This window comes from Onychostruthus taczanowskii, unplaced genomic scaffold (genome assembly GCF_017590055.1).
Source record: "Onychostruthus taczanowskii isolate IOZ18803 unplaced genomic scaffold, ASM1759005v1 scaffold40, whole genome shotgun sequence".
NCBI classification, from domain to species: Eukaryota; Metazoa; Chordata; class Aves; order Passeriformes; family Passeridae; genus Onychostruthus; species Onychostruthus taczanowskii.
The window spans coordinates 2,978,183-3,005,679 of record NW_024501460.1 but is presented as its reverse complement, the minus strand read 5'-3'; the positions used below and the strand labels follow the sequence as shown (position 1 = coordinate 3,005,679).

Genomic DNA, 27,497 nt, shown 5'->3' with positions numbered 1-27,497 from the left:
CGCTTTTATATTTTTAAAAACTGAGATATTCTTTATGAGGGTCCCTTTCTAGTTCTGTGCAAACCCCATGCATTTAATCTGCAGTTGTGTTTTTTCTTCTGGCCCTATATTGATTTCAGCTGGTAATAGTTGTAGTAGCAGAAAGGCAATTGTGCTGAAGATGAGTAACACCTGGATCTAACACAGTTGCCAGGAAACCTGTGCTGTCTGTTAGCAGAGAGCTAACTGAGGAGTCCTCAGTCCAAAATGTTGTATTCTTGCCTTGTTATGCTACCAGTTATGCTTTTCAGGGTTACAGTTGCTCAAAATTCCTGTATGGAGATAAATTAATAAATTTTTTCCAGTCTGAGCTCTGTACTTTCAGTGGAATGTAGATTTCTAGTTCACCATTTGTGTGTGATGCTATGTGATGTTTAAAACCATGAAGTATTGAAATATATACCTTGAAAAAGTTGTACAGTAGTTTGCTGTGAGTTGATGTCCTCTAGAAATGCCTATAGTAGTTTTGGTGCCACTAGCAGCATGTATTGTGTCCGAGCACCAGGAGTGCTCAGGTGCCTTTTTCTTGGACAAGAAAGGAGGATAAAAGGAGGGCTAGGGAGGGAAGGGGGGAAATGGCACTTTTCACGTCCTCCTAGCAAAATTTGAACTCCTTAAAGCCATGTAGCTTTTGACGCAAGTACATGACTCTAAAGTTTAAAGAGTAAAGAACCCTGTAGGGTTTCCTGCAGAGGTGTATAATTTAGGATTATTAATTCCTCTTCTCAATTTTTAACTCTTATTTTTTTTAACTTTTACCTGGTATCTTGGTTTGAAAGAGCAAGAGCATTTGTGACCGTCATCAACCCAAATGAGAATAAATTTTTGATGCTACTGCTTGAAGACTTCTTTGATTCTGCATTGGTATGTTTGTGCATTTAAGGGGACAGAAGGGTTGCCTTTATTGGATAAGATAAGCTGTTGTTTATAAACAATTTCCTGTTAGAAAATGAATAATTGCATGGACAGGGTGTCCTCGTGCTGAGCCTGGGAAGTAGCCTAGGTGGAATGGGTGGGCAGTGTCTAGGAGTCTGCTCCAGGCTGGGGTCTGGCTGAGATTTGACACACTTGGGAGAAGCATTTTTTCATTTTCTAACTTGAAGTATTTGTTTTTTACAAAAATTTGCAAAAAAAAAACCTGATGCATTTTGTAAATAAAGGCTTGTGAACTGAAGCTCTCTTTAAAACCCACAAGTTAGTGACACTGAGCTGCACTTCATGTGCAAACATGCTTGCTAAGCTGGTCCTGGCAATTTGTTCCTACTCTGTTTGAAACAGATTATTTAATTCTAAAAAATTATCTAACTTGCTTACAACTCTCATTAGGTTTCAACTTTAAATATTCATGGCTTTAAGTGTGTTAGAGGCCTAGTGATGTAACATTTGTAATAGGAAGAATGCTTTTCAGTTTTTTCCTCCAAGCTGTTGCTCCCAGTCTTGTTGTCTGTAGCTTACTGGAACAGTGTCACTTTGTGCATCAGAGTTCATATCAATACCTACGTCTCTTTTCAGGAGTTCTGCTAAAAGATATTTGAGCAAAATCAAGCTTCCTTCTTTCTGTGCTAGCCACTTTGAAATTATAAAACATCCATTTATTTTCCCAAAAATTGAATTTATTTTGAATTGTCTTCCTGCTACATTTCTTCCACATGATTTCACTGTGGAGGAGGAAGTGTTTTGTGTTATGGAGTTGTTTTTAATTTTCCTCAAGGGGCTTCAACACCCTTCAGATACACATTGTGATATCTAGTACTGTAGTGTATTACCATAAAATGTGCTTTCACATAGGCCCACATGTGTAACAAAAATAAGAGAACGATGTCATGATGTGGGTTTTCCAGGGAACCTGTAGGCACTGTGCTCTCAAGTGCTGCTGAAATCCCTGGGGGAAGTGGGTACTTGGCTACCTTTACCCTCCCTGCATATAGTGTGATCAGGGTGACCATATGTGGCACACCTGGATCAGGTGGCTTTTTCTGATGTGGGTACACTAGTGTTTTATGTTATTCTGATGTGAGTACATACTGTTTTATGTTATTTAGCATCTGAAAGTTGGGGAATGAGGAAGGTGTGCATGAACAGCTTGGCACTTGGTGTGCTGCTGTTCTTGGGTGGTGGTGTGCTAATGACAGCTTCTTTTACTCTTTCCATCAGGTGATTTGCAAATGCAGCAATGAAGGTCAGTAATTTTTTTTCCTTCCATTCCTCATTATCATGAATCTTAATCTTGGGAGCATATTTCTTACTTCTGCTTGAACTCTGTCCCCTTTCTCTTTTTTCTTCCGCTTCCTACTTCTACTTCTTCCTCTCTGCAATATATTTTGTAAAAATCCTCCAGCTGATTTCTCTTCAGTTAATTTTAATTAACATTTACATTGGAGCACAAAACCTTTCTCTATTTGTTTTCTTGCTATGTACATGCTGAAAAAATCTGTCTCTGTTATCTTGTTTGAATGGTCAACATCAAGCATTTCACTTGCTCAGAGTAAGTGGCTTCTGAAAGGGGCTCAGTCTGGACAGTCTGTTCTTGCACATGTGTTTGTTCTGGCATCAGATGTCCTTCTTTTGCTGAAGGCAACCATCTCCACAGAATAATATGGTAACTCCTTCAGCCTTCTGAACTCAACACAGGGATGTCTGTCTGTCTCTCATTCATTTCAGCAGCAAAATTTTGTTCTGTGGCTGCAGCTGGTTTTACATTAGGGTGGGAGGGAAGCAGGTACTTTCAGAAAATATCTGTGACCAGGCATCCAGGCTCACAATCCATGTGAAAATGAAGCATTGCACTGTGGGTCAGGTAATGTGTGCTTATTGTCCATGTACCTTATTCTAGTGGGAGCACAATGTCACAAGCATCTTCTGGTTAATACTTTATTGGTTTGCTCTGTTGACTTTGACAAAACCTGTATGTTCAGCTTTTCTCTGGTGGCTAGTAATTATCTTCCCCTTTCTGTGCCTCTTTAAATAGTTAACCAGGTTAGAAGTTAGTGTATCTGGAGCATTTTTTTTAGATGGAAGTTACCAGTTCCCCTTTCTATCTAGGATTAGATGGTTGGAACCTTTGTCTTAAAATGAATTTAGAGCTGGGATGTTTTTATTCCTTCAACACGACAAACTGTTGTTGCTTCAACTATTTTTATACGGACACCACCCAATTCTAGCTGTACCTTTCAAATTATTTTTCTAGGGAAGAAAGAGCTAGTGAATTTATTTTTGCCTGAACTAGGGCGCCTAGTGACAGAAGCAAATCTTTGCTGCGCTCTGCATCTGGAGGTAAGATCCTTACTAGGAGGAGAAAATTGGATATATTTGTGCGAACGTTTATGTAATTAGCTAAAAAGAGATGAAATGATGTTATTGATTTATTTCCATTCATTTTCTACCCTTCTCTTGTGGGAATGGAAAGGCCTTGAGGACCCTCAATTCTATCCTTGACAGTCTCCCACGGGAGGAGAGAAAGAAGTTCCCTTTGTCTGAGGAGATATGCTCGCTCACGTAAGTCTCTTTTTCTCTCCAGTTTCTGTGCCTAAATACCCTCTCCTTTGCATCAGAAGTTAGTTATTTCCATTTTAACTTGTGGCACTATGTCATTTCAGGAAAGACCTTGCAAAAACTATACTGGAGGTTGGTGGTAAGAAGTTCTCCAGCTTTATCTCATCTGCTTATTTATTATAGATGAGCTATAATTTAGATTTTATTTCCTTGTTAAGAGTTGATTTTTAGGGAAGCAAGTCAAATGTACTTTAACAAAATAAAAGAAGTTAAATACAGCAATGTAGTAGCTCTTTCTGGTTGGTATTAGTAATGCATATTGACTGATCAGGCAGGCTAAACTGGTTTATGTAGAAAAGTAATTAGATCGGCTTTATGTATGTGTTTACAGAACATGCTGGCTGTTAGTCTTGAAAAAATTAAATTTGCATTGCTTTGCCATGATGTGGACAAAATTTACTTAACAAGGTTAATGGCCACCTCAGTGAGATCTTTTTGTTTTGTCCTAATAATAACACTTTCTAAGTATTGCCATGGTATATGGAATGTGGCTTAATCCTAGTGGGTTAGTGATGAGTCTCTGCTCTCATCCCCTTCCCGAGCCCCAAGCACATCTCTCAGTCGTGTGTTGGGAGCACTGTGTACCTCGATCTCACTGATGGGAGGGAGCTGATGGGAGGGTGCCTGAGCCAACACTTGGCTGTTACCCTCCCCTGTTCTCCTAGGGGGAATGAGACTAGAGGATGGATGTGGCTACAATGAAATGGCAGCAGTAGCAATGCTGTAACCCTCTGTTGTGCCGGAGGGATGATATTTATCCTGTGCTTATGATTACCCGGCAGATTATGACCTTCAGGTTGCCCTTTCAGAAGCACTTTGTAGGTTAATGATAAAAAAATGGAGGGATGACCTTGTTCACCACTGGTTTGAAGATAACTATCTTGCTGAAGCTTTCAAAGAGATCAAGGATCGAGAATTTGAGACGGTGAGGGTCCTTATTTTGAAAATAACATACCTGACAAATGTGTATAGGGGCTAGATTTGGTTGAGTTAAGCCAGGGTGTCCTTCAAGAAGTTCCTACAAAACTGATTTCATAAATACACATAGTTATTTGTGGATGGCATGTTTTACCTATTTTTTCTTATTAATATGGTAAATATTAAATGAGACATTGTTAAAATAGCTCCTACTTTAAAGTTATTTTACCTATAAAAAAGTAAAATAAAAATATAAGTAATGCATAAATAAGTTAATTTTTGGGATTTATATTTGAGTTCTTACTCGTCTTAAGTTGGGTCTAACCTTTTGTAGTAAATTGAGGGTTTCTTCCCAGTGGTCTTTGGTGTTCCACAGCTTAAAGCTTTTAACTGGACATTAGAGGTTACACAGCAAATAGTTATTCTACACAATAGAATAACTCTTTGCAAAGAAAAAGTAGCCTGATTTTTTAGAAAATAATGTGTCATTTGTCTTGAAGGACTGCAGAAAATTTCTTAATCTACTAAATGAAAGGCTTGGAGATAAAAGGAGGTAAGCTGAGAACCAACAGAATAAATTTGTGCCGCCATTACTGCAGAGGGGAATAAGTGGAATTGTGAAAAGGGTTGGCTTAAACATAAAATATTTTACATCAGATGTAAAATTAAACTTTTTTTTTTAGAAGGAAATTTTATGGATTTTTATGGTGATTCTTTTGAAAGTAAAATTAATGAAGATAACGCACCACTACTAAAATACAGTATCCTCGAGCTTATCCAAGCTTAATTTACTTATAGAAAATTTTGAATTATTCTTTGAGCAATAAGATTAGCAACCAATCTTATTTTTAATAAAATCATTGAAGTCAGACTAATGTTGAATGTATCACGTGAAGTCTGCTTCTCTTCCAGGGTCTACTCATTTCCTTGCATATCTGCTTTTGCTGAAATGAATGAGGTAATAGCTCTTAAAGCTCTGACACCTTCCCTACTATGTTATGGCAGCTGAAATGTTGCTTTCTGTGCTAAATGTTTGGGGTTTTTTTCCTCCTGCCTCTTTTTCACTGAAGAGTTCATTTTCTTGGAGCATAGGGTGTAACCTTCTGCTCTAGCTGGAAAGTTTGTTTGTTTGTCACTTAGCTCCCAACTTACTACTGCTGACTTTGCTGTTGTATCAGCCGAGTGATAGAGGCAACGCTTCTCTTCATGGTGATGACAGAAGAGAGTCCTAAAAGGAAACAGGAGGACAGGACAACACTCAGTCCTCTGGCAGTCCTGTTTCCAGACTGCCAGAAAACAAATTAGCCTAATGCCCCTGGAGAAGAGTTGCAGATCCTGCAGTTTGCTTCACTGGTCTTCAGCTGAATAAACTGTGGCACCATTCCTGACAGTCATATTGAATCAAACCCATGTAGATGGAAGCTGATTCCACTGCTTCTACTTATTTCAAGTGCTCAGAAACAGAGCTTCCACAGCTTCTTTCCTGGCACAATCATGCATATTTGTGCATTTCTGCTCCTGTGGCTGAAGCAGAGGCATGTCTGATGTAGGTGTGGTTGGGTGAGCAGTGGGCTGGCACCCCACAGCGTGACTTGAGCTCTTGTTTCTGCAAGGTGTATGGATGTTTACGTAGGGTAACGCTTTCCAGTTTTCTCTTGTTAAAGAAAATTTTGACTGATACAGCAGTTGTGGGGCTTTTTGGGGAACAACAGTGCTGCTCTTCTGCAGGTGAAGAAGCCATCGGATGAGAAACTGGAGGAGTTTTGGATTGACTTTAATGCTGGCAGCCAGAGTGTGACTTTCTATGTGGATTGTGATGAGGTAACAGCAAAGCCCTGGTGACCCTGGGTTAGCCTAAGCCAGTGGGCACTCCCTCAGCCCTTCTGACACAATGGCTTTGGTTTTCAAAGGGAGCTCTTTGGGACTCTGTAAGGCTGTCAAAAGAAAATGTCAACAGTTACAGCGTGAGGGGTAAGATATTTACCAACAACATTATCCTGTTTGGCTGGGGATCCATGAGAGACACAGAGTAAACCTAAAATCCCACCATCACCAAGGTGTTCCTGTGTATTCTCCTCCCTCTCTCCCTTGTCCTTTTGGTCATCCTGCACTAACTCTGCTTGTTGGACTGTGTGTGGGCCCGTTCTGCACAATAACCCCCCCTCCCTACCCAACAGGACACCTTGAGGTGTCCTGAGGAACAGCATAACCAAGACTCAAGGGGAAAGAAATGAGCAGAGTAACTGGAAATGCACAGGCAAGATGTAAAAGACTGTTTTAAAAATCCAAACAAATACTCAGACTTTTTGGGATTAACAGAAGAATGTCTTGATCTAAAACAGATGTAATTGATTGTTTGTTTTGGTTTTTTTTTACACAGAGAAGGATAGACAAAAGATTGTTAAATTTTTTATGAAGGTACCCGCTGCTCTTAACAAAACAGAAGTAACAGAAGTCAAACTGGTTTTCAGTGCTGAGTTTGAAATATTAAGTGTACTTAGAAAAGTCCTGGGAGATGAAAGACTGATGGTAAGCTCTTATATGTGGGGTTTTTCTTAACTATATTTTACACTGGACACAACCATTCAGGTATGTGGGATTTGTGTTTTGTAGTTTTTGTATTTTCTCTGTGTCTCTTTACTATATATGTGTCTTCCCGCTATGGATTTATGACACTCTACATAGATGTTCTAAACTTTGGCCTGGAAGAGAAATTAGGTTTTTTAGGAAAGAAGTTTCAAGGTACTCAAATTTATGCTCTAAAAACTGGAAGGTTAAAATTATTTGTTAATTAATTTCTTGTGTTTTATACCTTTTCCTGAGTTTCTGAAGTAGAAAATAAAGCCTGTGGCATTTAATTACGTAACTTTAAGTAAGGACATGGTCTTATATATGGCTCCAAGTGTTACATTGCACAGGGTGAGCAAATTGTTATACAAAAACCTGGAGGTGTGCTGAAAACTACAAATCTTAGACTGACTTTGTAGTTAGGAGTCAAGAAAAAGATTAGAGTACTTCTAAAGCCTCAGCGTTTTTATTAGCTAGTATAAAAATGTAAATTGTGTATGATTTTTTTCTTTTTTCCACCCAAGTGTTAACATAGTTAATTTTTGATTTGTAATTCATCCACAGTATGTGGTGTTTGCAGAAAAGCTTACACGACAGTAAATAATCATAATTTATTGGCTGTCATTTGTCCTTAAAGGAGCTAAGACCTTTCCAAATGATCAACTCAATTAGTATCCACTGATTTGTTGCTGGCAATTAGCAACTGTTAGTTTTGTATTAAGTAGCTGACTTTACTAGATAAAGACTACTCTTTTTAAGATCACTCTCACATGAGATTAATTCATACCAACAGATAGTTGAGTCTGAAGATGAGATTGTCCATTCTGGGAAGGAAGCCATGCAGAATGAAGCAGGTGATTTTTTTTTTTTTTGTGTGTGTGTGTTTTTTCATTAAATTTAAATATCTGTTTTCATATTATCATTTTCACTTGTAGTCCACATTTTTGAGTTAACATCACTTAAAAAAACAAAAAAAAAAAAACAAAAAAATCCACAACAAAAAATATGAAGCCATGCCCAAGCTCAGTCTTCTACTGTTCCTGCCTTGTTAGCTTGGTAACTCTGACTGTGGCAGATGCTGAGTCCCTCTAGGCCAGGGAGTGAGGGCTGAGCACCATGGCCATGTGCTGCTGGGCTTGCATGAGCAGGGGAATACTCATGGAGACAGGATCTGTGTGCTGGCAGGTGGCCTGGCAAGGCACGTGTCAGCTGCTGGCTGACCTCTGATGTGCAGGGTGTGCAGAACTGTTTCTCCATCTGCAGGTGTGGTGGGATGCACCCTCCTGTCCTCCCCTTTGGCTTGCCTGGTTTCTGGTTTGGCCACGCCATGTGGTGGCCTCTGACCTCCTGAAAGCACAGGTTCTAGGCTGGGCCAGTGCTTGCACCTTGGCACTTAACGAGCTCTCCTCTGTGCAGTGGGGTATGTATGGTGGGACAACCTCTACTAAAGCTTCCTGCAGAGAGGTGACATCTGTTTTTTCTAACAAGGTGATGTGCTAGTGAATGATGTGCTCCTGTTCCCAAGTGCAGTGGATGATGCCTTGGAGATGCCTGGAGCTGTCATGGAAGAACAGCTGGGTGAGCAGCAGTGCTCACCTGCAATCCCTATTCATGGGTAAAGGTGAGCAGCAGCCCAGCTCCTCTGCAGGAGCTGACCTGCTGCTGAAAACACCTTGTGCTGCAGGGCTGTATCTGTGTGTGCCCCAGCTACAAAAGTAGCTGCCTTAAGGCAGGACATCTCTTAGCTGCACCTGAAATAGCATTTATTTCAATATTCTCATCACCCTACAGCCAACACTTTGTGTTTCTTTGAACTAGGCTCATTAAGTTTTCCATCATCAAATGGTGGTGCTTCCTGTGCTGCTGCCAATTAGCATCTTCTGCAAGGCATCTTCTTCCAGGATCATTTGGCAGAATTTTATTATGTTCTAAATTCAGTAGTTGTTGAAGTAACTTGGAGCTGGAAGTACAGATGTATCATTTCTGTGTCTGACCCAAAGGAAGGTCTAAGCACAGCACTTGTCAAGAAAAAGAGTATATCCTTTCTTTCAATCTCATGCTCTGAAATTCTTCTGTAAGTCCCCACAAACTGTAGCTCACAGCCTTAAGGAAAAGCTGCTTATATTGAAAAAGCAGGACGTGTGTGTGTGATCAAAATTGGTCTTAAACAGGAAAAACTTCCTCAGCTCAACTCTGGTATCAAATTTTTTGGAAGGTGGCTTTGTTTTTCTCTATGGTGATCTTTTAACTTTGAAGGCTGGGAATTGCTCTTGCTCCAAAACTGGCTGTGTTTCAGGTTTTAGATTGACTACATTTTGTGTGGGTCCTTTCTTAGTGTAACTTACTTGACAGTACTTCCATGTCTTCTAAGGGTGTGAAATCACAGCTCTTCCTACTGCTATGATCCACTGTCTTGAAAACAAACCAAGTTTGAAGAGCTCATAGGATAGCGGTCACATTCTTTCTGTGACAATATTAAAAATAAATGTTTAATTTCTTCTAAGTTCCTGTGCATTTGAGATTTCCCCATACTTGAAAGAGCTACTTCCACCTCTAAATGTCCGGGGTAGTAACTTCTTCAGTAGTCCTTTCCACTTTCCTCCAGTTACAGCCTAAAATAAGCTAGAATGGAAGTCGTCCAGCTCGTGGAGATGCAGATGAGCTAGGAGTTCCTTTATCAGTGCCCACCATGGAGCACACACAGGTGCAAGGTTGGCACTGCTACTTGAAGCAGTCTAGAAGTATAAAGGGCAGAAGGTAGTTAATCTGCAGTGAAACAAATTTTGCAGAGATTCAGTGGAGGAAAACATAGAACGTGGAAGATCCCTCTGCTTTAGTCAGACACAAGGGCGTGTTCCATGTCCTCCAGAGCTTAGGAGTCAATGTAGCAATATAAATAGTAAGATGATAAACTTGCATATATTTATCCAGTATTGATGAGCCTGTATGTTGTTTATTTAACATTGCAATTCTTTACTGGGTACTCTGAAGATACTTGGGTTTGTTCTGTTAAATGTGAGCTGAAGATGTGCCTAGAAGGTTGTACTGCTGAAATTTATGAATATGTGTGGGAATGGAAAGAAGGGGTAGTGAGTGTGTTCAACTGCTGCAATGGCATTCTCACCCTGGTTGCTGTTCTGCAGAAACACCTGTGCTCTCTAACACAGAGAGGAGGAAAGATCCTTCAAACTCTGACAATGTGGAGGCTCAAAAAGACAACTTAACCCCTCAACACAGACAGCAGTTAACAGGGACTGTAGCAGTAAGTGTTTGGTGTATGATGGAACAGTCCTTGTGCCCCTTTTCCCTTCCTCCAGTCTGCCTTTTTTACAGGTGTGACTAAAACCTTCAAAGAAAACTGGCTTGTGTATATTCAGCTCAAATACCTATTTCCAGAGCTGCAATTTTGGCAAAACTGCTTTTAAAAAAGAAAAAAAAATTACTTCCTCTTGTAAGAGGACAGTGGGATACTTTTAGTGAGAAACCCACAGTATCACTCACGCAGCTTAAAAGGTTTTTATGTGTGGACAATGATGAACCTGCCATGTAGTTCTTGCCACAAGCTACCACTAAAAAATCTGTTTGTGGAAACCCCCACGTTTTTATTGATCATATGTATGTTTTGTTCATGGTTTCATGTCTCCAAGCAGAAAATGGTCAGCTCTGGTGTTGTCATGGTTACAGTGAGCCAGCAGACTGACCTGGAAGATGCTAACCAAGGTCAGGCATGGCTCCCTTCAGTACCTTAAGTCTGACCCAGTTAAATGTCACCCAGGTGACATGCTGAAGGCTCTGATTTGGTGGGTCTTACAGCAAAAAATAGATAACGTTTCATAGTAGCTTCAGAGGGTAAAACTATAGTTTCCTTGCTTTCTTCAGGAAAAAACTCCAAAACTCCATCTTCAGGGATGAAAGCTAAGCGTAGGCTAAGTGTCTCGCAGACAGAGAAAGTTGCAAAGTGAGTTTTTCATGGCTCTTTTGTGTGTGCGTGTGTTTGGGTTTTTTTTTTTTCCCCTGGGGTTTTAGTGCCCATAACTTTGAGGTTATTCCATCAATTAAGTTGAGGATTCTGTTTTGTCATGTGGATATAAAGGGCATTGTTTGCCTGGAGTTACAATACTTTGGAGCTGCTGAACAGTTTGGTTACTAGATTGGCAGCTGCTTTGGTGTGACTTTTTTCTCAGCATGGATTTAGTCCAAATTTAAGGTGAGCCCACAGCTGATTTACAGACAGTTAAACTTCAGTTGTGAAACCTGAGCTTGCCAAATGTGAGATTGTTCATTACGGGCACCATGACTTGGGAAAAATGATGTGAATTTAAGTTCACCGTGGCTTGGATTCACCTTTTTTTTTTTTTTTTTTTTTTTTCTCCCAGACCATTGCAATACAGAATTTCTTTCAGTTAAGTAGCTGGACTTCTGTGGAGCGATTGATTTACCTTTCTTCCCTACGAGTTAAACTCTTGCTTTGGTGCTAATTGGTCCAAGTTTGGTTTTTTTTCTCCCCCCACTTAGTACTTCGCAAATGTTTTGGGCTTTAGATGAGCAGCTCTCTCACGTGTCCTCTTGTCCCCAGTGAGAAGCCCCTAGAAGAAGAACCCATGGACGAGCAGATACCAAAGGTATGTGTGCCTTGGGAGTCTCCCTGATTGAAGAGATAGGGAAGAGATTTTCTGGTGGAGCTGCAGGAGAAATCTGAGATGATTTGACCCACTGGTGCCTTTGAGCAGTGTTCTGAGCCCACAGAGTGTCACACCTGATGTGCTGTGCCATTTAGCACCAGGAGTGAGCTGCAGAGGCAACAGCTGCCGACCCCATCCGAGAGGGGCCTAGCCAAGTGATTCCAGCTCACTGGAGTTTATTCAGCGCATGCACAGCCCCAAAGCAATGTGCTGTGCCTGTGTCCCGGGGTGTGTGGGACACACTTGCGTGTCACAAGTCTTGCACACCCTCCTGAGGGTGTGCAAGAGGGAATGTTTGCTTCCTGAATGGAGGCAAGCCTTGGAAGTCTACAGATGTGTTTATTCAGTTTTGTATCTGGGCTCTAATGAGTCTCCCATGTAGGAACTTGCAGCCTGGGTAAATTACCAAGTAATTGAGAGTCATCTGCAGTTGCTCTTGAAAAGTTCTATTGGTGTGTCCATGTATTAAAACAAATAAGTAAATGCACTATGTGAGAAAAATTAAATTCCCAAAGCAATATTTTGAGTTTAGGTACTTATGTAAGAAATCACATTTTAGATGTGTTCTTGGGTTTATGTTTCCAGGTGCTACTTTAATTTTTTTTTTTAATATTTTTTCTGCCAGTTCAGTTGTTTTGTAGCACTTGCCCACTCTACAGTGAATTCAAAGATTTTGAACTACTTTCTCTCCCCCCACCTTCCTGACCCCCCAATTTCAGCTCTGTGAATCCCATACTTGGTGGTAGGAAAGTACCATAGGCAACAGCTGCAGCTGGAAAATTGTTTTAGAGGGAGGAGGGAAGATTCCTGGCACACCTTTTCTCTGCTTTTGGCAGGCTCTAGAATCAGAATGTGATTTGGGGTATTTTTGTTTCAGATTTTGCAACTCTCTCCTTTTCCAAAGGATGTTACCAGCAAAAAGAGAAACAGGAAAACGAGTTTGGCCAAGAAGAGGGCTGAAGGCAGGTATGACACACAAGCCCTGTGCCCATGCAGGAACTGGTGTACCAAATCATTTTAGACCTTTTCTAGCCCTCAGGGAGGAAGGGTGTCCCCATGGGGAGTGGCCTGACTCTACCTAGAACAGACAGAAAAACAAGTATGAGGCTATGAAGGGTCATAACTTGTCTCTGTAGGACCCCTTGGGTGTCCAAAGTGATAAAGATTTCAGAAGCTAACCCTAGCTTGCCAAAAATGCCCGCTACCCCTGTGACACTATGTCATGGCATGTTGGCATTTTACTTGCCCAATCATAATCCTCCAGTGAGCTCTGAGCTCTACCATTTTTCATAAATATTTACGTTTTCTCTAATATTGTCCCAATTCCTTGGCATCATGTGTCCTAGGGTTTCAGGGTGGCCTCTTTCTCAATTTGTCCCCTTCCCTTGCACCCCCACATCTGTCTGTTTGCATTCGAAGCTGGGGAAACTGCAGGAAGAAGCACTTGAGGTTTTGGGGGCTGTATGCAGCCTGTGGCACTGAAAGTCTGCCTTGTTGACCCCTCCTACACTCTGCCAAGTGTTGTGCTCAAGTTAATGCCTGCTGCTGGGCAGGAGGGCAAATGAACTGTGTGTGAGGATCTCTGCTCCTGTTCTGGGTCTTCCATGGGAGTCCTGCTTCAGCCCACTGTCCCTTAGCTCAGAAAATCTCCCAAAAGCTCAAGTGCTTAGATGATTTTTTTGACTGTTGGTAAGAATAGGAAAACTTGATGCATGGCTTTATAAGTTTTTTATTTTGTGTATTTTAAGACAATTTGATGTAGCAAATCCCGGTTTTAAAACAGGAGCATCAGTGTAGAAGTTAGGGATGTGGAACTTCTTAACTTGGTCATTCTACTCCCTCTAGTGTTTCGTCCGGAAATGAGTGCTTCCTTCCTTCGGGAAGCTTTGGCGAGGATCTCAGCTCTTCAGTCCTCCCATCCTTTTACTAGTAAAAAGATGATGTACTGTATATTGAGCAATTATTGCAGTATTTTTTTTTTAAATAGTTACGATTTGGAGAGAGCTATAAAACTACAGTTAAGTTTAAATGTTGGAGGACATGAAAACAAGATCTAGGTGTACACAAAGAAGAGATTAGGGAACAAATATTAAATACTAGAATTTTCAAAAGGTAATTAAAAGGAATTTTAAAAATGCTTCTGATGTTGTATTTCCACTCATTACTTCTTCCTACCATGTGCTACTATGGGCGATGTGAGAACAAAATATCCTCTATGTAAACAGGGATGGGTTAATTTCTATGTTTTGAATATTCCTGAAACAGTTACTATTTTTAAAAGTGAGAATCAAGACAGATAGCAAAAAGACTAAGTAGAAAAGGAGCAAGTATTTTTTAGAAGCTTAGAAAACAGTATTTTTAGACCTATAAGGTATTTGAGGAGAGGGGCTCAGAAAGAAACCACATTATCACCTCCCTATTCCTAATGGAATTCTACGGGGCGATTCATCACTATTGTATGTCACTGCCATATTTATGTTGTCTTGCAGGACGGAAGTCTATGACTTTGAAAACTCAGACTCCTCAAGTCGTGAAAAGGTAAATTTGAGACAGAAGCTCAGCACCTAAGGGTGTAGTAACTTGAAGCAGGGGGCTTCATTTACTGCAGAAATGCTGTAAGGATGGACACACTGTTCTAGCAAGACAGACAACTGGGAACCTGAGATTTTTTTCTTTGTGTGGTGGAAATGGATTTTTTGAGTGGAAAGGATGCTCATCACTATGTGAATTTTGTGGTGGATAATGCATAATACCACAGACATTTGTGCTCTTGCTTCAGTGAGGCCATGGGATGTCTCTGTGATTGAAGGCCAACCTGTGTGCTTTACTGAATATCAAAACCAGATTGCAAAGCATCCACTTTGTCATCCTAGGCTAAATAGAAGAGACTGAAATCCCCTTCAAGCTGTGCTTTGCAAGCTGGGAATCCCTGGTTAAAACTCGGTCCTCACAAAACTTTTGTTGGAAATTCTGCTTGACTTACATTTGCAGACTCTCAAAAAAAAAAAAAAAAGGAGGGGGAAATAAGAATTAATCACTTTGACTGCTTTGAAACTTTGCCCAGTGTGGGCTCTCCCAGGAAGCTGTGAACTTGCTCCTGATGGCTTCCATCAAGGTGGCTGTGCTGGACAAACCTTTTGGCTTTCAGCCTCTTCCCTGATGTGGGGGCTGTCACTGGCACCTGTTAACTGTGAGGCAATGGGTGCCGAATGCAACACCCCAAATTTCTCTATTGTAAACTGGACTTGGCCCGATCCTTGCTACTGCCACTGGGTGTCAGCATAAATCCCTGCTCCATGGCACCCAGCCCCGGTCCCAGCAGCCTTCCCAGGGCTGTCCAGGGCCCTGCACTGTGCTCACACTGCTGCTGCCAGCGCTGCTATTGATTCAAATGACGTGTCTTGTCATGTTAGTGCCTAAAATGGGCATTATTCATAAACCAAGGAAAAGAGAAAGGAACTGTTTAAGGCTCAGCTGTTTGTCTATTATAATTTATGACACTGTTTCATTCAACAAATCCTATTCCATTAAAAAGTGACATTTCTGAGCATGAATGGTAATCCATTTCCTTTCTGAATTCTGATCTATTTTCACTATATGGAGTATTTTATGAGGCAACTGGGCTCTAAGACAGCTCTCTGCTTTCAGGTTGCTGAAGCCAAAGGAAAGATTCTTGCCCAGAAAACTTCTTCACAAAGTCAGAGGTACAGTATTATACATTCAGTGTTTATGAACCTTTTGGTATGTGAATAAGGGTTCATAGCTTTGGTTGTGATCTTTTAAGTTAGGATCCAAAAGGCTGGGTGATTTTTTTAGTACAGTAGTTCCTTGGTTATCTACCATGTTATCTGTGAATATTATTGATACCAATATTTAAATTAGTACCTGAGAATATAAAGCTTACAGGAGAGACTAGTGACTCCTGTCAACTTTGACAATAATAAGATTTTAACTCTTCAACATCATCCTTTCCTGACCATATGCAAAAATGATTGATTTAATTTTTGGAAACTGCTTAAACTCCCTGCCTAGCTTTGGCTGCCTTCCAGTCATAGCAAGCTTCCAGGAATTTGCCACCTCTATGTATGCAGATTAATTTTTATTTTAAAAGATGCTGATTTCTAGATATTCCTGAATTGCTACTTTCAAAACCAGGCAAATAAAAATTTGGCTACTGTATGCTCTTTAACAGTTTGGTTTTTCTGCTGAGCTCTTAAGGGGCCTCCTGCCACCTCTACTTGTCTGTGCCCGTTCCACAGTGCTGTGGTGTGTTATTGCTGTGTTTGCTACTCTAATCTGGGTCTTTGTGTTACTTGGCAGAACTTATGAAACAAGAAGCAAGAGCAAGGAATCAAGCAGTCTTGGGAGAAGGCAGGTAGGTTGTCTATGCTTTTGCATCCCTAGAGCCTTTGATTGTTGCCTATTTCAATGCTGTGTATTTCTACCTGTATGAATCTGTTCCATCCATAAAGAAGCTGAAGTTTAAGGCCTACCCAGTGCAGAGCTGGAGGAATGTGATTCTGACAGCCTCTAAATACTGTCTGCATTTTGAAAGCAGTGATCAGGATGCACCATCACTGCCAGACCAGCTAGTGAATTGTCTGTGTTACCTGTCCCCCCGTGATGTGCCACTGGATGCAGCTCAGACACACTGAGCCTTTCCTCCTTGCAAAAGTGCTCTTATTTTAGGCACAGGAGAGAGAAAGAGACAAGGAAGGAGGATGCTGTAAAAACCCCATGTTGGCAAAAGGCAAACATCTGCATCTTGGTGTTTTTATACAGCTGACTGTGGCTGTTTTGGCAGATTTCACAGCTTTACATGTTGTATTGTGGGGAGCAAGAAATGGGATAACTTGGTAGTAGCTGAAATGGAATGGCTGAGAGGCTTCTGACTGAATAGGACTTAATTGTGTCTTTAGTCCAGTTACAGGAAACACCTTTTCTCTGAAAGTAACAATGAAAATACAAGCCCTGGTCAGAGTGAGAGAAGCTGGATCCTTGACTCTCAGATACAGTCAGTGCCAAAATCTGTTGAGTATACCCGAAAAAGACCCAGGGTGAGAAGTAAATTAAAAGGTAAGCTTAATCCCCTACTGACACTTAGCTATGCATGATGTACTGTGCTGCAGAAAAGTAAATGCTGGTGATGGTTTGAAAAAGGAGAGTTTGGCCAAATCCTGGCTTTCCTGAGATGTGGGAGAGAGCAGGCTTGAGGCCAGCAGCAAGGGGTGCCCTATGGAGGAGTTTCATTGCAAACCTTTCTGCTTGAACTGGGCTCCTGTCTCCTTCCCAAATTTGGGTTCAAATGTCCTGGTGGACATCTGGCACCTGAACAAATTGTGTGGGTGCAGCCCTCTCTGTGATGGTGCTGGAGAGCCCGTGAGGCCTGAGCTGATGGCTGTGTTGGTGCTCTTGACCACAAGAGGAGGAAGATCTCTCTGAAGCTACCACACCTCCTCCCTGCAACCTTCCCCTTCTCACCTCCCCAGAAACATCACTGACTTGGCAAGTAAACCTTGAAAATCCTCACAATTTGCAGACCGGGGCATTCTACTCCCCTGTTTATGCAGTAATAAGCCAATCTTGCTCTGAGTGTTAGATGTGATTATCTCTGATAGTATTCTCTGCTCGGGCCTGACTAGCAGCAGACCTCCCCTTCAGCCATGCTCCAGGGCTGTGTGCTGCTGTGACCACCAAATGGAAACCAAATTGTCTTCTATGAGATGGAATATTTCTCTCCCATTCCTTGAGAAATGGTGCTTAGGTAGCTGTTGGATTCTGCACAGATTAAAAAGCAAAAGAAAGTTGAGCTTTGAATTATTCTTTATATTGGGTTTCCAGTGTCAGCCCACATGTCTTGCCTGGGACTTGGGGACTGTCAGACAAGATGCTGAGCCTGTCTTTTGTTTTTTACGTTTTTGGCTGCTCTGGATGCAGTGAGTTGTGTATGTTTGCATCGTTGCATTTGTCTTTGTTAGAGTAAGGTGTTTATTTGAAAGTTATTGGAAGTGTTGTGAAGTTTTATCTTGTAAATGGCTAGAAAATGAAAACTGAAAAGGTTTGCATTGTGACTAACTCAATGAACTGGACAAAGTACACCCTTTATATTGCCAGTAACCAGGGAAGCTTTAATTCTTGCAGTGCTTCCAGTATCTTCTGCAAGTAGTGGCAGCGACTACGAGTCAAAGAAGGTAAGAAAGTGTCATGCTTTAGTGCCTCAGATTAAAAAACATTATTTACCAATGAGTGAGAATTAAATGAACTTGTGTTGTTTTCACAAGTTCACAATTGTTAATTCTCAAGTGTTCTGGTGGAGACATTTGTCTGCTAAGTGCACTTGAGACTCTATTGGTCTAATGGAGGAGATTTTAGGAAAATGTGGTAAACCATATAGAAATAACTGTTAAGTGCTGCATATCAAATATATGTGTGTGTGTATATATATATTTATATACATATTTGAAATACAGAAAGTCTGGGAAAAAATCCCTAGAACTAGTAGTCTTGCTAAAAGCTTCTATTTTCCCCTGAAATACTTTTCTTTCTTGACCACAATGCTTCTATTATGCTTATGAAAAACATCATCAAATGTACATCTCCAATGCCTAAAGGGAGACTTCTTGCATGCATTGAACTTCAGGGCACAGGTCTTCTTTGGTGCTGGATAGAGCCATCAGTATGTTAGGCATATTTTATGCATATATCTCCTCTTAGTGTATTAAAAAAAAAACAGTCATCCAAAACTCTCCATCCAAAACAACACCCCAACCCCTACTTCTGTAGTAATGTTTAAATAAGGCTTAGACTTTTTGTTTTAGGAGGGAGAATCAAGGCAAAGAACTTCAAAGGAGACGCTAAGGAGAAAAAGCACATTTAGCTCCAAGGGAGATGATTTACCCACAGTGAATCTTGCTGGTATTTTTATTTTGATCTTCTTCAGTGCATTAGAAGAGTTTTGATATGTGTGGGTCTGTACTTTTTGGATGAGCTTTTTTGGTGATGGATTTTTCTTTTTGATTTTGCCACTTTTCCGTCACGTTTTTTCCATAAATATTTGCCTAGTGACATTTCTTTGTGATGGCGCTGAGTGGTAGATACTGTGTAGATAGTCTCTTGTACAAGGAGAAGATAAGCTGGTGCTGCTGAGAGGTGAAGGAATGAACTTAACTGACAAGCACTAAGAAAACAGCCCTCGGACCGAGTCTGAGCCACCACATCTTCCTTGTGTGACAAGATAAAGGAGAGGGTAGCGGGGCTTGGGTTTTATTTTCTGTGTCATTAAATTGCGATTTCCAGCCAATACAGGATTTAAACTCAATTGCCTGTGTCATTTATTAATCTCTCACACAGATGAAACACTCTCAGATGGTCTTGGAGGGAGTCCACTGCAACTTGGTGTGCCTGCCAGGAGCCCTTCCAGTGATGTGGAGAAAGCCACACAGGTGCAGGATGCAGTGCTTAGCCTCCTCCCAGCCTGCTGTCAGGCCACCTCTCCTGAAACCAGTGATTCGTGTCCCTTTGCTTCCCCTAACAAGACTAGCCCCTGGCAGCTTGTCTGCAGGGTGGGTACCTTCTTATTTTGTGTCCTTTCTCTCCTTAGAAGTTTCATGGGACACCGGGTAATTTATCAAGAGAGGAAGAAAGTAGCAAGCGGAAGGACTCAGGTTTGTTACTTTTGATAACATGAAAAAGTTGGTGCCAGAAAGCAGAAAAAGGTGGTGCCAAAGCTGTTGTTTTCTTTCAAAGACAAATTAGCACTGAGTTTTTTGAGATTACTTTTTTTTTTTCCAAATTTTGTTTCTGTTTTGTATATCATGACAGACTGTGGTAAAATGCTTTTACATACATTCCTGAATTCATTGCTAACTCTTAAAACCTGTCATTGACTATAGGGGGGCTTGTAGTGTAGATTTACAAGCTAATGACCCAAGAGACACACAAAAGATAATTTTTAATGTTTTGAAAGTGAACTGCAACTTCTGATTAAACAAAACAAGCATCCCTTCAAGTTGCTGAATTTTTTTATACCTAAGAACATGGATGTAAACCATTGTTATAAGCATTTGTTAAATAGAGATTTGGATAATGCTTATTACTGCTGTAGCTTTTTTAATAGGTTAGTAGCACATCAGGATCTTTTTTTTTTAAATGAGACTGAACTTTCATAAACTAACTCAAAAGTGCAGCACAGTCTTTGTTGTTGGAAACAACTGCACTTCAAGCAAGTCAAGCAGCAGTGGGGTTGTTTTCATCCTAATAATTCTCAGTGCTGATGTAGTTCTAAGAGTCAGAGCTACTGTTGTGACTATGGAGTGAGTCACTGAAGTTTTGGTCTTGGACAAAAGCATCCCTTTTCTCATGAGATGGCTCTATTTGTGTTCCCAATGTATCTTTGTATCTTTTACCTGTCCAGCATTTTCTGAATGCACTTTCACTGCAACAACATATCTGTTTAATTCTGGGGGAAGATAGATGCTGAGGACTTTATTTTTATCACTGTTTGCTGTACAGCCTTACAGTTGGAGAGGAGTTGTTGCCAAGCAAAGGCACAAACAGAGTTATACCCAGAAGTTTCAGGTGTGGTCTCTGATTACATTTGGACTCTCTCTGTGAACTTTAAATCTACCCTAGGGTGCTTCTCTTGGTCTGACTGTCCCCCTTGTTCTGGCCCCCACCACTTTCCATTCTGCCCTGTGGAGACTCCGGGGAGATGATTTGTCAGACAACTTACTGAGTTCAGAAAAAGTGCACAGTGAGACAAAAGGATGGGGATCTAGTTTGTTTCTTTGGGTTTTAGCAAATTTTCCCTAAAGTAGAGGCTGCAAATCTCCTGCAGCTTTGATTTGGATTGTTTGGATTGATTCAATTTTATTTTCAAAAGTTTTCATCATAAGCAGTTTGAGAACTTGGGTTGGAAAAAGGAATGGGAAGAAACTGGGCACCAGAGGTTTTTGATGGTTAGAGTAGCAGGCCAAGAAAGGAAATTTCTTTATCTTTAGGATGGAGACATAGAAGCTTTCCAAGTACCTATATAACACTAGGCAGGCTAGTTCCCTGCTTTTGCAAGGGAAGATGCTTTCAGGTGAAGGCTTATCCTGTTCTGTGTGATGCCAGAGCATAAAATGAGGCCGTCTCCTTTTTCTGAAACATTGGTAATTCCAGTGGTGGTTTCTCCTTGAGCAGGCACTGTCATGTATCTAATGCAAAATTACATATTTCTTCTGAAACATCTTCTATTCTCTTTCCAGATATACTGAGTGGCACAATCATAAAAAAGCCAAAATTTTCTAGTTTGGAGAAAAATCACTTGCCCTCTGAGGTTAACCATACACCAAAGAAAATTTCTGATTCAGTAGAAGAGGAAGTGGAGATGCAGAAAGGTAAAATACAGTTGGTAATTAAGGTGAAGTGCTTAAAAGCTTTTAGCTTTTGTTTTCTTGTGGTAGAAATCATAGTCACATGGAAGCTTGAAGAGACATATTTGTAGAGAGGCCAACTTTAACAAAATCCAAAAGTGAATATTAGCAGGAGATGCAGCACTGCCAGTGGCAGTGGATACTGTGTATGTAGAGGTGTGAATAAGGAAATATGGGTTTCACTTGGTCAGCTGCTCCATAACATCCACCCTTTCTACTCTGAGTATGAATTTCCAGAGTTATTTAAAAACTAACAAAGACAGGAGCTGGAAAAAAAGCATGCAGGTAATGGATGAAGTAACTGCAAAATACTGCGAACTCTGAGCACAAGAGGATCAGGCTTTCCCTGCAATGCATAAGTAGAAGAAAGAAGCAGTGGTGCCCTGACTATTTTCTGTCTTTATTCTGTGCATTTACCTCAGTCTCTGTAGATAGCTCTTTGTGTTGCTCTATTGTGCCTGTCCTTCCCTGCTGCTCTATAACAAGTATTTCTCTGGGGATTATTGAGCCAGTTTCCCTCCTGCTTGTGAGTTCTAGAAGAACAAGCCCCAAATTCCAGCTCTCTAACAGAAGGTGTTGCTCATGTGAATGACAATCCCTTCAGTAGCAGGAAGGTTTCTATTCCAGGAAGTCTTCCAGCATGATGGTAACTGGGCATGTGCTTCCTCCTAGGTCAGGAAATGGATGATAGCCTAGATGATGTGTTTTATTCCAAGATGCTTCACGAAGACTTGAGTGATTCAGGAGTGATCTTTGCCTTTGAAAGCTTTATTGGCCAACTGAAGAAATTGTTCTGGGTAATGTGAGCTCTTTCAACATGTGTGGCAATTGATAATCTTATGTGAAATTACCTTTTTATCTCAGGGAGAGTTAGTGCAAATATCCCATCTTTAGTTTGTGTTCAGGAGTAGGGCTTTGGTGGCAGTGTCTGTTAGTCTGGAGCTCTTAGAAGTATTCTGCAGAACTTGTATATTCTGAGAAGTGTTTCAGGGAAGGCATAAAGAAAATTTTAATTAGGTTTTTCCTAACATAACACTGCCCTGAAGTCACGTAGGTTACATTGAATCTTATTGGTGTAACTACTGTGACTGAATTAAATCAGACTGTATCTGCAGCACTGATGTGTCATTTTACTGCAGATTAAATTTGATTTAAGATGGTTTCTGCAAAGATGAATGGCAAGTTCCTGCAGAGGAACAGGTCTTCCAGGGAAAGGTTTTGCAAGCTACACTTCTTGGTTTTGACTTGGGCCATTGCTGTCCTTAACTATGCATCCCATGGCTAGTCCCGGTACAAAAGGATTGAGATCAGCACACAGGATGCCCTGAGAACTTCCGAAAAGAACTTGTCTGCCCTGCTTAACCAGATACATAAGTGCAGGTAAGTGGTCTGGTGCTGGCTGAAAACAGCTTCAATTTTGTGTCAATTTTGGTTGACAGGGAAAGCCAACCTGAGAGCTGGATATTGTGCTTGTGGTTTGTACGGCAAAATAACTTGTGTGTTGTTTTTTTTTTTTTCCTATGTAAAAAGAGTTTCAGAAGTATAACTCCTGGGATTGGTCCTAATTTTTCTGTAAGAGGAGACGATGGGTTAATTGCAAAGCAAGCTTGAGTTACAAGCAGTTGATGGAGGAGTCCTTGGCCTGTCTTCTGGTTGTCATCAACTTAGTAGCTTCTATTTCTAAATCTTTCAAGAAAGAAGCCAGGCTGTGACTTGCTGAATGAAGTGGAGGAGAAGAAAAGTGATCTCTCAGATCCTGAATTTCTTAGATAGGAGCTAGATAAAAAAATCAATTCTAATATTTATGAATTTGGTGTAAGTGAGATACTTACATCCTATACTGTACTTGTAAGTGTATCAGGCCTCTGTGTCTATTGCACATTCATTTTTTAGGATTTAGATCAAATGTAGAATGAAATAATAACCTTTAAAGTCAAAAATCCCTAGTATCAATGGGACCTCTATGAGCAGAATTTGCTGTCATTAAGGTACATGGAGAAGTTTGAGTCCAAAAAGAAAAAAATTGGTTGTTTTGTGGTGGAAGAGAAGAGTAGATAGCAGTGAGGTGCTTCAATGCTTGGTTGCAAAGTAAGTGATCTAACCAGGATCACAGGATAGTGGATGCAGGGCTGTGCCAAAGTTTTCCTACCTCAATGCAGCTGGGAATGGTGGCAAACCCAAGTCAATGAGGATGTTGCAACCACAACCCTTCTTAAGGTTTATAAATTGCTGGCATCCTGTACATATCGAACATAAGGCAGGAAAATCCATGGAGGCTGTTTGTGTTAAGATAGAATCATAGAATGGTTTGGGTTGAAAGGGACCTTAAGGAGGTCTTCAGCACAGGAAATCTCTGCTGAACTCCTTAGAGGTTAGGAGAGCATGCAGTGCAAGTATGGCACTGGGAATTCATTTGTATGCTCTGTCCCAGTCCTCTGTTACTGGCTGCTGTTTGGAACAGGCTATTGAGCTGTATTTATCTGCAGTGTGCCTTTGGTGCAGCTATTCACATGCTCTGTGACATATCTGAGAACAAATCTGCCCTATGTAGCTCAGCACTGAAATTTTCCTCTGCCTTAAGGTAGGTTTGGTGCTGAAGGGCTTGTCGTCCACCTTGTGTGACTGCACATTGAAGTGGCAAAATTGTTTCTGCTTTCCATCACTAGGCTGAATAAATTTGAGACCTTCCAGAAGATTGTTGTTGAAGAGCTTGCCAACCTTGAGAAGGAAACTCACATGCTGGCAGTCATGGAGAAGGAGGCACTGGTGTGTACAGCTCCTTGTGTGCCAGCCCAAAAAGGTGCCCCTTCCCAGGTAACAGGGGGTTTCTTTGGGGTGTTTTTAGGATCTCTGGAATGCGCAGCTGATCAAACTGAATACGTTCTACAACCAGCAAAAGGAAAGGTACATCTCTGCCAGCTGTCCTGCGTGCTCACAAGTCCTCTGATGGTCACAGAGGGCACTGGTTAGGCTGGTGGTATCCTTGCTGATAGATGGGAAAGGATTCTAAACCTAGCATGGCATCTTCACTTGGTGAACGCTACTACACTTGGTGTTCACTGATGGAGCTTTTGCAGCCTTGTGAGGATTTTCAATTGGAATTAGAGTGTAATGAGGGAACCCTGTATGGGAAGTTGTGTGGGAGAGGAATCTTGCTCAGGAGAGCTGTACCAGGATCTGGAATAACGTGCAATGCACCCTCTCAATGTGGCTGTGTCTAGGGGTCAGAGGAGGTGAAAGGAGGTGATCATTTTCTGTATAAAAGATGCTGTTGGCATAAGTGCTGAGAAAAAAACTTGCCATTCTCCGGTTTATTTTTGGTGGCAAATAGATCTGTTCAAATTTCACCAGTGCTTCATGCAAAACCAGCTAAGATAATTTGTCTTTCAGAATTGAATCTGCTGACTCAGCCGTGGGTGAAACAGCAAAAAGTTTTTCCATCACTGTCCAGAATACAACGGTATGTGTGGTACAAAAGCAGCTCTCTATGGATGGGGGACTGAGCTCTGGCCTGACTGATTGGTGTCAGAAGTGGGAAAATGAAACTGAAGACCTGGGAGGTGAAGCCTTTGGTTGGCTGATTTGTGGGGCTTGTTCTTTGTGGGACCTCTGGCCCTGATGCATGGAAAGCATTGAGAAAGTAGTGTTTGACAAGGGGAAGAGGGGGAGAAGATAAAGACAAGGGCCATCAGGTAGTGATGTTTCTCCTGGGTTCCCAGTCTGGGGCAGTTTCTGTGTAGTTTGTGACCCTCAATGCATTTGCCCTTGGAGTTACACATCCATGACAACCTGTGGCTAAGGGCTCTGCAGTCTAACAACACCTTGCATGCTTTCTCTCATCTGCTCTTTGGGTCTGATAACCTCTAGCCTTGATGTAGTCAAGTCAGATTTTTTTTTTAAAACAATTTTTTTAAATTTAACTTACATCCTGGTTAAATATTCTGCTGAAGTCCTTAAGCTCTGCAGAGTCTAATCACTGCTTTATGCCCTTGTTTTAATTTGTAAATTAAGACAAATACTTTGCTAACTTGGATACAATGCTTAGTTTCCATCTGGTTCACCCCATCACATGGATGTGTATTTTTGCTACTGCTGGTGTTCCAGGTCTATGTGCAGATCTGATGGCTTTGGGAGTTTAGCATTTCTGCAGTAAGGTTGATGGATTACTGCCATGTGTGGGATGCCATGTGTCTGCACTTCACATGCAAAGCTCCTTGTTTTGAAGGAACAGCTATGCCTGTGGTCACCACAGTGGACTGAGCCTGGGTTTTTAGAAAATATGCTGAAAACCAAGGGCTTGTATATTTTAGCAGTTGTATTTGGAATCCTGAGCCTTTGCAAAGGGAAAATATTCCATTATGAGCATTGAGTTGCTGAGGGACACAGGTACTCCTGAATAAGGACCTTGAAAGAGCAGCAGGGTGGAGAAAAGAGTACTTGTGTCATGGGCCCTGCTCATCCTGCAGGGGTGTTCCAGGGTAGGTGCTTGAGAATTAAGAGCTGAGTCTAAACGTACTTCCAGGATCTTTGCAATTTCTTATCTTGAACGGTTTCAATGTTTGTATAAATTTTTGTTGTGCTTTCTCTCACCTTTTTTTTTTTGTTCTTCTCTGCAGTATGAACACTCAGTGAAGAAGGAAGAAGAAAACGTGTTCGTTGTTCCTTCTGACTAGCAAACCCCTGAACTCATTATTGCTCATGGCATTTAAGCACTTTGTGTGCAGCATAGAGAAGATGTTTCTGTGAAGGATGTTAGTCTATTTTAAATGAAAAGAAAAAAGAGGAGGAAAAAGCATAAGCATTATGTTAAGCCTTTTTTTGGCCTAAAAAGAATATATAGTGCTAAGTGGTCCAGTTGTGACCCCTGTGTTAATAGCACATTTTTTTCTGAAAAATTGCAAGGTTGGCTCCTTTATATATCAAATAAATTTAAAAAAAAATGAAATATAATGATATAGCCATCAAATTGATGGGTATATTGGCTTACTTTTACTGTTCTGCTAGCACCTTTATCAAATGTAAAAGCGATAAACAATTGATTCAAAGTAAAAAGTTGTTTGCATAGGATAACAATCTCACTCTTTCCTCCAAATTGATGCACTGTGAGTGTGTGGAAAGGCACTCTAGAGTTCTGCCTGCCATGCATAGGATGTGTTAGGTATAGCCTCTCCTGTGCACATAAGTGTGGGAGTTGCTGGCTTGACACCATTGCCACTCAATTCTGGATTGCAGAGCTCAAAGCAGAGAGAGATATACTGTCCAGATGCCTGAAGGCAAGCTGGAGACCGCAGAGGATAAGAAATTCGGAGAACTAAACAGAAAATGAGAAGTGAGGCAGGAGAAATTTTTTTTTTTTGCTGCCAGTGACTTTTGGCTCCAAGGAGAGTTCAGAATACAGTGAACAACGCTAGGATTAGACAAAACAGCATCAGAGGTCTCTGGAAAGTAAGCAGCAGACAACCCATGCTTATTAATATTGTCCTCTGCTGTGACAGTGTGTGACAGACTTCCCCAGAATAGAGCTGCTTTTCACAACAGAGTGTGTTCTTGCAAAAACAGCATTAATGCTAATGCACCTTAATGAATTTGTGGGAATGTGGCAGATTTCCAGGCTTTGGGTTTCTATCTCCTTAACTTAGAGAACCAGCCTCAGATGGCTGTATGGGTTAGAATTGAGGGAATCCTCTCCTGTGCAAAATGTACCTTCATAACAAAAGCCCAAACCCTGACAGAGTTTGTTTCATAACTGAAATAGGGTTGATGCTGCTCCTACTTTAGAAGGTCACACAGAGTAGTACCAGCACAGAGAACAGCAATAAGCTGCTATTGCCATTGTGTTACCATTTTATGCTTATTTCTTTATCTTAAGTAGTCCTGACTAGAGTTGGCATGAACTGAAGTTTTTTCATCCACATCAAGATGTGCTTGGTGCTTTCTTCCTGGGGTAGTTTAAAAGACAAGACTTCTTCAACCTTGCCCTTTCCAAAGGTTCAGCTCTACTGGTCTACCCCTGCTATTCCTAATGTGAAGGGCTGATGTGCTGGTTTTACAACCACTGGCTTGTGCTTGTTTCTTTGAGGGCTGGCCCTAGTGACCTGGCTACACTGCATCCTTCTGCTACTCTTCAGTGTCCTTACAGCTGCTGTTTGACTCTAGGCTCTCAAAGCACTCAGCTGAAGCAGCCATGACTTTTGGGAGATGAAGCTGTAACCTCTGCGAGCAGTAAAACTAGTTTTGCATCTTAGCAGCAGAGTTTTCAGCAGGCTCTGGTCCCACTAGCGTGGTGGCATACTATGACGGCCCCAGCAGTGTCATTAACCAA

At 41.1% G+C, this 27,497-nt stretch overlaps 1 protein-coding gene across 1 annotated transcript; it reads left to right on the top strand.

Annotated features, from left to right (window-relative positions):
• The first annotated feature begins 867 nt into the window (after positions 1 to 867).
• SYCP2L (synaptonemal complex protein 2 like) lies at positions 868 to 25,848 on the top strand. Its single transcript, XM_041413296.1, has 32 exons — positions 868 to 903; positions 2,194 to 2,218; positions 3,227 to 3,312; positions 3,446 to 3,534; positions 3,636 to 3,670; positions 4,374 to 4,516; positions 5,010 to 5,062; positions 5,422 to 5,467; positions 6,238 to 6,330; positions 6,420 to 6,480; positions 6,890 to 7,038; positions 7,871 to 7,931; positions 10,221 to 10,339; positions 10,728 to 10,797; positions 10,957 to 11,002; positions 11,654 to 11,699; positions 12,664 to 12,725; positions 14,249 to 14,297; positions 15,408 to 15,463; positions 16,080 to 16,134; positions 16,679 to 16,835; positions 17,901 to 17,950; positions 18,578 to 18,674; positions 19,110 to 19,201; positions 19,360 to 19,423; positions 21,008 to 21,139; positions 21,848 to 21,972; positions 22,461 to 22,555; positions 23,842 to 23,941; positions 24,021 to 24,079; positions 24,566 to 24,635; positions 25,792 to 25,848. Exons 1-32 carry the CDS (start codon positions 868 to 870, stop codon positions 25,846 to 25,848), a joined length of 2,478 nt encoding a protein of 825 aa, XP_041269230.1.
• The last annotated feature ends 1,649 nt before the right edge of the window (positions 25,849 to 27,497 follow it).

Excerpts from the sequence above, each read along its gene's own strand:
- SYCP2L (XM_041413296.1), top strand. The coding sequence starts at position 868 with ATGCTACTGCTTGAAGACTTCTTTGATTCTGCATTG. Across the intron at positions 12,726-14,248 it reads AAGAAGAGGGCTGAAGGCAG|GACGGAAGTCTATGACTTTG; the intron begins GTATGACACACA and ends GTTGTCTTGCAG. Across the intron at positions 15,464-16,079 it reads ACTTCTTCACAAAGTCAGAG|AACTTATGAAACAAGAAGCA; the intron begins GTACAGTATTAT and ends GTTACTTGGCAG.